Raw genomic sequence first — 9713 nt, forward strand, 5'->3', positions numbered from 1 at the left:
TATTACTTAATTACAAGGTTTGGAGTATTCAGTCAATTAAACAGTCTAAATGATTTAACCTCTCTGTTCTCAAAAGACAAAACTCACAGTCATCCCAGCTACTCAGGAGACTGAGGCAGGAGGATCAAGAGTTCAAAGTCAGCCTGGTCAACATAGCCAAAGGAGACACTATCTCTAAATAAATAAAAATTTTAAAAAAGAATACAGTGGGGTGAGGTGGCACATGCATGTAATATCAGCAACTCAGGAGGCTGAGACAGGAGAATTACAAGTTCAAGGCCAGCCCCAGCAAGACCATGTCTCAGGCTGGGGATGTGGCTCAAGTGGTAGTGCGCTCGCCTGGCATGCATGCGGCCCGGGTTCGATCCTAGCACCACGTACAAACAAAGATGCTGTGTTTGCCAAGTACTAAAAAATAAATATTCAAAAAATTCTCTCTCTCTCTCTCTCCCTCTCTATCTCACTCTTTCTTTAAAAAAAAAAAAAAGACCATGTCTCAAGGTGAAAAATAAAAATGGGTGGGGATGTATGTAATTCAGGGGTAAAGTACCCCTGGGTTCAGTTAAAAAAAAAAAATTCAAAGCAGTGGTATTGTAAATTCTTGTCAGTTTAGCCTGAAACAATAAAACAACATTCTTGATTTGTCTTAAAATATTCTTCTGATATTATATAAGTCAAATTACTGAGTTTACATGCTTCTTCACTAGGGATGTTATAGACAACTCCAGGGTGGGAAATTATGTTTTTTCCTCTTAACAATTTTAGTCAATTAAATGGTTGCTATAAAAAAATACATTGACAAACTAAAAGGAGAAGAAAATAATGGTACTGGGAACCAAATCCAGGAGTGCTCTATCACTGAGTTACATCCCCAATCCTTTATATTTTGAGGCAGCATTGCTAAATTGCCCAGGCTAAGTTGGCTGGATCTTCCAATCCTCCTACCTCAGCCTCCTAACTTGCTGGGATTACTGGAGTGCATCACTGCACCAGGCTTGAAAACATAATTTTAACAAATTGGAAATGATGATTCTCGAATTCTACTTGTCTATTTTCCAATGACTGTCTAATGAGGAAATTAATACAATCACATATCCAACTTGTATAATGTGGTAAATGATTTTATTTTTGCAGTCTTTAAAATGTGTACCGTTCAGGTGTCTCAGTTACAATCAATAAAACTGACTCTGGTTACTTTTAACTGAAAATAATTTTATTAGAAGTGTATCAGGAGGACTCTAGAATTGTCAGGAAGGTTGTATAGACAGGAGAGAAAAGGCCCTACTAGGACTATGCCACAGGAAGTTTGCTTTGGATATGCCTAACTTCTATAACACTTGTTGATATTGTATTTTTTGTCACTGGATATCTGCCATTATGATGCTGGGCTCCACTCAGGATTCTTGACCCAGCAACTCTGGAATTTTGAGACTCAAAATTCAAAACCTGGAGAGGACATTTTTCTTAATTGGTTAAGCACAGTTCACTTGCCTAAATCCTAGCTATCAAGGAGTAAGAAAGGGAATCTGTTTTCCAAACTGCCCTGCCTTCATTTTTCCTGCTCCTTAATTTGCAATTAAGTCTGATTAAGCCCAGTGTTTGCATTCTGGGTAGCCAAAATGGACATGTCTCCATGGGCAAGTTTTAATTTAGCACTTATGAGCTCCATCATTCCATGGTTGCCAAGAATTCTTTTTTACTTTCTCTTCATTTAATGCCATTGACTACTTGATACTAGTTCTTCTAATAATTTAATAATTTTAACTATAATATGGTTTGTTTTAAAAATATCTTTTTGCAAGAATATGCTTTTGTCTGAAAAATCTAATGTCTTGGTAGTTTATACTAGTGATTAAAGTATTACTGCACCACACTATGAAAACAATATTTGGGGGGATATATATCTTGGAGATAAGGGATAAATAAGCATTCAGAATACATACAATTTTGAACATGAAAGGAATTTGGCAATTAGTTCAGTGGTTCTCAATCTTAGCTATACATGAGGATGACTCAGATAATTTAAATAAAACTGGTGGATAGGCCCTCCACCCCAGATTTTTGGACTTAATTGATTTAGGATGTGGCCCAAACATTATTTTGTGGCTTAAAATCCCCCCAGGTAATTCTGATGTACAGCCAGGGATGAAAATTATTGATTCAATACAGCTTTCTGTGTTCACACATAAACACAATAATTCATTATGGTAGAGAAAAGAACACTAGACTTGGATCAAAAACTTGAATCTGCTCAGTACTATTTATTGATCTTAAAAGAAAGTTGATTCCCTTTCAGTGCCTCAACTCTTTCAAGTATAAAGGGATATAATAATATGTACTGCCTTAATTCAATGAAGAGAGATTTTACCCTTGTAGGAATAGAGAAACTGATGATGAGCATAAATAGCTTACCCAAGTTATACTCTGGTAAGCCAAAAAGTGTTGGCGGTTAATTGAAAGATAAAACTTAGCTTTTTCTATTCATTTGACCATGTCCTTCAAAGTTTACTGTCTAGGGCTGGGGATGTGGCTCAATCGGTAGCGTGCTCGCCTGGCATGCGTGCGGCCCAGGTTTGATCCTCAGCACCACATACAAACAAAGATGTTGTATCTGCCGATAACTAAAAAAAAAAAAAAAATATTAAAAATTCTCTCTCTCTTTAAAAAAAAAAACCACAAAGTTTACTGTCTAAAGCTGTAACTATTAAACAATTTGTGAAATATCAACTCTAATTCAAACTTTTGTTTTTAGTTCTGTCATCAATTTTAATTGCTAAAAATGAAAGTCTTCATACTCAGGCAGAAGGAAAGTAATTATCAAGCTTTCAGGGTTTTCAATAGGATAACTTTTTTTTTTTTTTTTTTGAGAGTGAGAGGAGGGCTGGGGATGTGGCTCAAGCGGTAGCGTGCTCGCCTGTGTGGCCCGGGTTCGATCCTCAGCACCACATACAAAGATGTGGTGCCCGCCGAAAACTAAAAAAAAAAAAAAAGATTAAAATTCTCTCTTCTCTCTTAAAAAAAAAAAAAAAACTTAAAAAAAAAAAAGAGTGAGAGGAGCCCCCCTACTATCGCAAATTATGCAGTTAAGTTTTCCACATTTGGGAAGATCACAAGGGTCAACACATATGGAGTGCAAAGAATGGATAAGCCTCAGCCTGGGGAAACCACATTTATGATTACGGAGGCTACCCCCTTTTTAATGGCTGAAGAGAACAAAAAGTGCCTCCTAAGGTGACACAGGGTCAGGATGTTAGTGAGCTAACATTTTGGTCCTCATAGGATATCCCTTTCAAAATTTTAAAATATCTATGTCCATTGGACATGATGGCGTATACCTCTAATCCCAGCTATGTGAGAGGTTGAGGCAGAGGATTGCAAGTTCCGAGGCCAGCCTGAGCAATTTAGTGAGGCCTTGACTCAAAATAAAAAGGACTAGGAATGTAGAGGACTTGCCTAGCATGTGCAAGGCCCTGAAACTCCAGTATTAAAGAGGAAAAAAAAATCACATTCATTAAAGCTATCAAGAATGCTTACAAATATGTTATAATTCATTGTTTTATTTTATCTCTCAATCTTTAATGTGTTCTCATTAAAATTTTTTTTGAAACTTTATTATAATACATACCAGGAATTATGGTAGGCACTAAGGATTCAAAATATAAAGGACATGAAACTTCCCTTACCTTATAAACACATAGGTTAAACTCCAAGACAGGGCTAACTGTCTCAAGTAGTTGTTTCAGGAAATTTTGTAAAGGTATGCTTTATATTGTTTCTTACTTATTCTTTATTTTGACTACTAATAGATTTCCTGGGGTGGTATGCCTTTTTTGAATTAGATAAGAGTTCAATTCTGGGTAAGTCTGGCCTCAGGGCTCAAAATAATAAATGGAATAAAATCGTCATCAACAAGTATGTGGGCAGATCACCTTGCTATGTAGTGAGGCTTGTTCTTGTCACTGAGTGGGATAAATAGAAATATATGACAAGGTCATACCAAATGAATTGCTGCTAATAGTAATAAGAATTCAGAAGTAGGGGAAAACAGTGTAGGTCTGTGTTAAGGAAGACATTCATTTTATTTTAAAAACAAAATCTATGATTTTTAAAGTAAATATTTGTCTTACATTATTTTTAGCTATATATATCATAAGCATACTATAAGTGGTTACTGAACAAATCAGAAATTATGAAATGCTATTTTCTTGGGAATCTTGGTTTTCTTTTCTTTTCTTTTTTTTTTTTTAATATCTTAATTTATTTTTATGTGGTGCTGAGGATTGAACCCAGTGCCTCACATGTGTGAGGCAAGTGCTCTACCACTGAGCCACAACCCCAGCCTGGAATCTTGGTTTTCAAGTTGGAGAAATTTCTTCATTTATAGGCTTTAGTTAAAAAGCAAAGACTAATTTTTCTATAGTTGGTTTTTAGAACTTTCCTCTGTTTAAAAAAAAAATCAGTGAAATAGAGTGCCAACTGAGAAATGTAAGTTTTGTTTCACAATTCTACTTTATCAGTAAGATATTTCATTGAATGGAAATATTTTTAAATTTGAAATTTATTTTCATTTTCTTCTATGGTTCTAGGGATCAAACCCAGGGCATGCTAGGTAATTGCATGCTAGGCAATTGCTCTACCACTGAACCACATCCACAGCCCTTACTTTTTTTGCATGTGTGTGGGGCCAGGGATTGAACCCAGGGCCTGTGCATGACAGGCAAGCATTCTACTAACTAAGCTATATTTCCAGCCATAAACTTACTTAAAAAAAAAAAAAATCATTGTTTCAAGAAGGAATTTTAAAAAATGCTTCATTTGTGGTATTATTTAGTAATTAAGAGTTATCTTTTTTAGATGTTTTGATTTTATTAAAATTTACTTTTTTTACTGGTACGATTTTATACACAAATTTTAAAAATTTCACTTCATTTTCTGCTCATTATAATTGGTTTTGTGTTATGATTAGTATTTAAAATAGCACGTTAATGTATTATGTGAAGAGCCACTTTAGATAGCCACTAAGATATGCCACATATGAAAAACTTGTTGATTAACCTATTATCTATTATGGTCATTTATCCAAAAAATCTTCCCCCAAATAACAATTGCTAATGATACTTTATAGTTATAAAGCATTTTAGGAAATACTGTTAATGAGCCACAAAACAACTGTGAGGCAAATGGCAGGCAGCATAATTTTGAGATTAAGAGGATAGGTCATAGATTTAATCCCAGTTCCATGACCTTCAGATTACTGATTAACCCTCAGTTTTCTCATGCTGTAAATGTTAATACTTGAAGCTACTTCATATGGTTGCTGTAAAGATTAAAATACTTCAAACAATTTAGTTAAGTATTTGCCATAAGACTTAAAATAAATGGTGACTACTTTCATGGTGATAATATTCTTCAGCTGATTTTACAGTCAAGAAAAGGAAGTGTACAAAGATGAAAACATATGGATTCACATCTAGAAAATAAAGGAGTAACACCTAAACTTTAATCTTCTAAATCCCAACCATTTTTTTTTTCAGTTTTATGACAGTGCATTTTAGGGCCGATGGAAAGGAAATTAGGTAGTAATTAGAATATTAATAATAAATTTAATAAGTTTATTTCAAGGTGAAGTTTACAAGTTTATCTACCATTTAACATTATCTACTATTATTGAATTTTCTTAAATTGTAAAATAAGAACACTATCATATGCTGTTAAAAAATTTTCCTTAAAAAAAAATCACCTTATTTCCTGTTTTTTCTCCTCTTGATATTTAACTTTCACCTTATTTTAACTTTATCATTACCACTTGATACAAAGGTTTTCCTCAAGTCTTCCACATACATTTTATTAGTTAATCCTCAAGTGGAGTAACCAAAGCCAGTTTACACACGCGATCCAGGCTGTAGAAGTAATCATTCTGATTCTAAATCTTGTAACAATACTGTTAAGGCTTAAGAATGAGCCGGTGTATGAGAAGCTACTACTGACCACACCAAGGGAAGGTGATATTTATGAAGAGTACTAGCGTTTTTTCGAAGTTGAAAACAGTAAGGTACTGTGTCAAGGGAACTCTTGAAAATACCCTAATTTTTAAGAAACGTGAGTTCGTTCTAACGAGACACTACATAGGATCACTTAAGTGAAGCTTCAAGGCAAACCCCAGCCCAGTAAAAGCGCTGCTGCTTTCGCAGATTCCACACGGAACACTGGTCTCCCACGTGTCTTACAGGAAACACACAGAACTCAGGGAAGGAAACCAAGAAGGGGTTGGGGGAAAAGGGAAAAACAGCGAACAGGGCTTCGCAGGGGAGACTGACTGCGCGCGAAGTCTGGGGCGACTAGGAGGGAACAGGCGCAGCTTCTGGTAGGTATAGAGGTCTGGGATCAGGTCTGAAGGTAGCTAGGCTGCGCGCTCACACTGTAGGCCCCCAACCTAATGGATTTACAACTGTGGTCCGGGTCGATTAGGGGAGCCCGGAGAAAAATCAGTCCAGGAAAGGAGATTCTAGATGAGCGACAGGTGGGCGCGGGCCGGGCCGTTGAGTCCCACACGCGCTGTTCCACGAGGGCCGCACCTGCGAGCCCTTCGAGCCACCGTAGCTCCGCCCCCTCCGGCGCGTGAGGCCCCTGACGCTAGGCGCGCAGGCTGCTCCCCTTACAGAGGTCGCTCTTGTCCGAACGGTCGGCCTCTGCTGCGCCTGCGTGGTCGGGAGGGGAAGTGAGGCGGTTTTCTCGGCGCCTTTTCCGGCAGCGGTGGCGGCAGAGCTGGGAGGAGGAGGTGGAGGCCGGAGGGAGCCCGCGCTTGGGGCGGCGGCTGGAGGTAACCTCCCGGGCCAAGCTGGAAAGGCGACTCGCCTTGGCCTCCGTTCCCCTCTGAAACTCCGGCGGTAACTCCTTTCTCCCTCTCTGTGTCTCTACAGGCTCTGCACCGAGTTCCTGCGAGGATCAATGACCTGACGGAGCGCCGGAACCGCGCTCCCTCTCGGGTGGCTTGGGTCGGTGGTGAGCCCGCTGCTCGCGGACCAGCGGGCGGGCCAGGGGGCCGCAGTCTCCCGCGGTTGGGTGAGAAGAAGGCGGAGGAGCGGGAACCGCGGCGGCGCTCGCGCGGCGCCTGCGGGGGGAAGGGCAGTTCCGGGCCGGGCCGCGCCTCAGCAGGGCGGCGGCTCTCCCAACGCAGACTCAGGGCCGCGGCGGCAGCAACTGGAGGTTTCAAGTTGTGCGGCCGGCGATGCCCGAGTGAGCCGCAGGCCCGGGCCCTGCCCCTAGGAGGCTACTTCCACGCAGGCCGCTCGAGCGCCCTCGAGGCGGGGAGCCTTCGTTTCAGTTTCGCGGCGGCGGCGGCGTTGTTGGCAGAGGGGACCCGGGACACCTGAATGCCCCCGGCCCCGGCTCCTCCGACGCGATGGGGAAGGTGCTATCCAAAATCTTCGGGAACAAGGAAATGCGGATCCTCATGTTGGGCCTGGACGCGGCGGGCAAGACAACAATCCTGTACAAGTTGAAGCTGGGCCAGTCGGTGACCACCATACCCACCGTGGGTTTCAACGTGGAGACCGTGACTTACAAAAACGTCAAGTTCAACGTGTGGGATGTGGGCGGCCAGGACAAGATCCGGCCGCTCTGGCGGCATTACTACACCGGGACCCAGGGTCTGATCTTCGTAGTGGACTGCGCCGACCGCGACCGCATCGACGAGGCTCGCCAGGAGCTGCACCGCATTATCAATGACCGGGAGATGAGGGACGCCATAATCCTCATCTTCGCCAACAAGCAGGACCTGCCTGATGCCATGAAACCCCACGAGATCCAGGAGAAACTGGGCCTGACCCGGATTCGGGACAGGAACTGGTATGTGCAGCCCTCCTGTGCCACCTCAGGGGACGGACTCTATGAGGGGCTCACATGGTTAACCTCTAACTACAAATCCTAATGAGCATTCTTCACCCATCCCCCGAAGGAGAGAAATCAAAAACCCATTCATAGGATTATCGCCACCATCTTCACCTCCTTCAATTGCCACTTTTTCTTTTGAATTTGAACTCTGGAGTTACTGTTCTACGGTTGGGGGGGCGGTTTGGGGATTTTCTTTTTTCCTTTTTTTTCCCCTCTTTTTGCTTTGCGTTAGGATGCTCTGATCCGACATTTGACATGAACACAGTGCTAGATGCTCTTGTTGACTTCCAGCAAATGGGGTGGGGGAAATATAGCAGTTCTTGGTAAAGTCCTTCATAATAATGGTTTGATTTTTTTATTTCGAGAGAATCTTTTTTCCCCAATGTATGCTTTTTTCCTTTTTGCCCAATTCCTCATCACTTGCTGTAGATGGCTTATTTTGCATTCATGCAGACTATGTTGCAAGTCTGTTTTCATCTAGTAAACTGAAAATTATTGCTTAATCAAACTGCCGTTTTGTCTTTTATATTTAAGCCCCCCCCCATTAGTTCTAACTTTAACTTAGTAATTTCAAATGTGACCTTTTATATCTGAGACCAGTATGGTAAACAGCCCACAGTGGCAAATAATGAGTAATATCATTGTAATATGTTCCAGTTGCACATCAGTATGTTAAACAGGTAATGTAAGAAGTTCTTTGAAATGTCAGCTATTAAGTTCTGAAACATACATCATGCATGAGTAGGAATAAAACCCAAGTTCTTCTTAATATAACTAACTTATGCTACAAAAAGTATGAAAGTGTAATCTGTCAAGGATTCAAATTTTTTTCACTGCAAAGTCAGCAATTTTGCTGTTTTCCCTCTTTATTTAAAAAATAGACTCTTTCCAGAAAGTGGAGCAATAATGGTGTATGCCACACACAGATGAGATATTTGTAGATATTTTAAGTGACTTTTGGGCAAAACTGGAATATATGCTTTTACCTTTCAAACGTCTTTGAGACCAGTAGTTTTAAAATTACTAAAAACGTTAATTTTGTTAAATAATAAATCATTTAAAAATTCAAACTACATGCACCTTTTACCTAGCTGGGAAAATACATCTTCCTGTTTTCATATTACAGCAACTGATTAAGCTGAAAATATAAGTCATTTTTTGTAGATGAGTGATCCACATCTCCATTAATTAGAACACTGGAAAAAAAATTTATTAAAAAAGGTATTTAATTTTGCTTGATTGTAGGATTAACTCATGCAAATAGATACCCTGTTGGTTCAGTAGTACATCATCTCCTTTAAGGAAGGAAATGTGATGGATGAATGAATGATGTATAGGCCTGAGGACAATTAAAGGGGAAGTAGGATAAAAGAAAGAACCTACAGATGACAATGAATGTAAACTTATTTTTCTTCAAGGGTAAGCAGTGTGCTCTCTGGTGATATCCAGAGCATAAAAAGATTAGCTGGTTAGGACCAGTAACTAGATTGAGACCACTATGGTGATATTTTGAGCCAGTGTTAATGCTTGATTCAGAATTGTGAAGCAGCATCTGGTTCTTACATAGCCTTAAGGATTAATTTTTAGTGATCCTCAAGGAATTAAACTTAGGGAATTTCAGAAATGTAGACTGCAAAGGCAGTATACAGGAAAAGGTGGAGTGGGTTTTGTTTATGAGGGTGTTTGAAAACAAAAATTGAGCGGGATATCATGGTATAGTTGGACAGTATTAGTCCTTCATGTTTTGGCCATATTATATAATGGAGCTTTTACCAAAGATGTATGAGAAGGATAAGGCTATTAAAAAATCAACTATCAAG

General features: G+C 39.9%; 1 protein-coding gene across 1 annotated transcript; it reads left to right on the top strand.

The window, feature by feature from the left end:
• Positions 1-6720: 6720 nt before the first annotated feature.
• Positions 6721-8401, top strand: Arf6 (ARF GTPase 6). The gene is made up of 2 exons (XM_076850259.1): positions 6721-6820; positions 6921-8401. The coding sequence occupies exon 2, from the start codon at positions 7403-7405 to the stop codon at positions 7928-7930; it is 528 nt and encodes a 175-aa protein (XP_076706374.1). The 5' UTR covers positions 6721-6820; positions 6921-7402; the 3' UTR covers positions 7931-8401.
• The last annotated feature ends 1312 nt before the right edge of the window (positions 8402-9713 follow it).

Source organism: Callospermophilus lateralis, chromosome 3, assembly GCF_048772815.1.
Source record: "Callospermophilus lateralis isolate mCalLat2 chromosome 3, mCalLat2.hap1, whole genome shotgun sequence".
NCBI lineage: Eukaryota > Metazoa > Chordata > Mammalia > Rodentia > Sciuridae > Callospermophilus > Callospermophilus lateralis.

Bases quoted from the DNA above. Each gene is read 5' to 3' on its own strand.
- Arf6 (XM_076850259.1), top strand. From the start codon at position 7,403: ATGGGGAAGGTGCTATCCAAAATCTTCGGGAACAAGGAAATGCGGATC.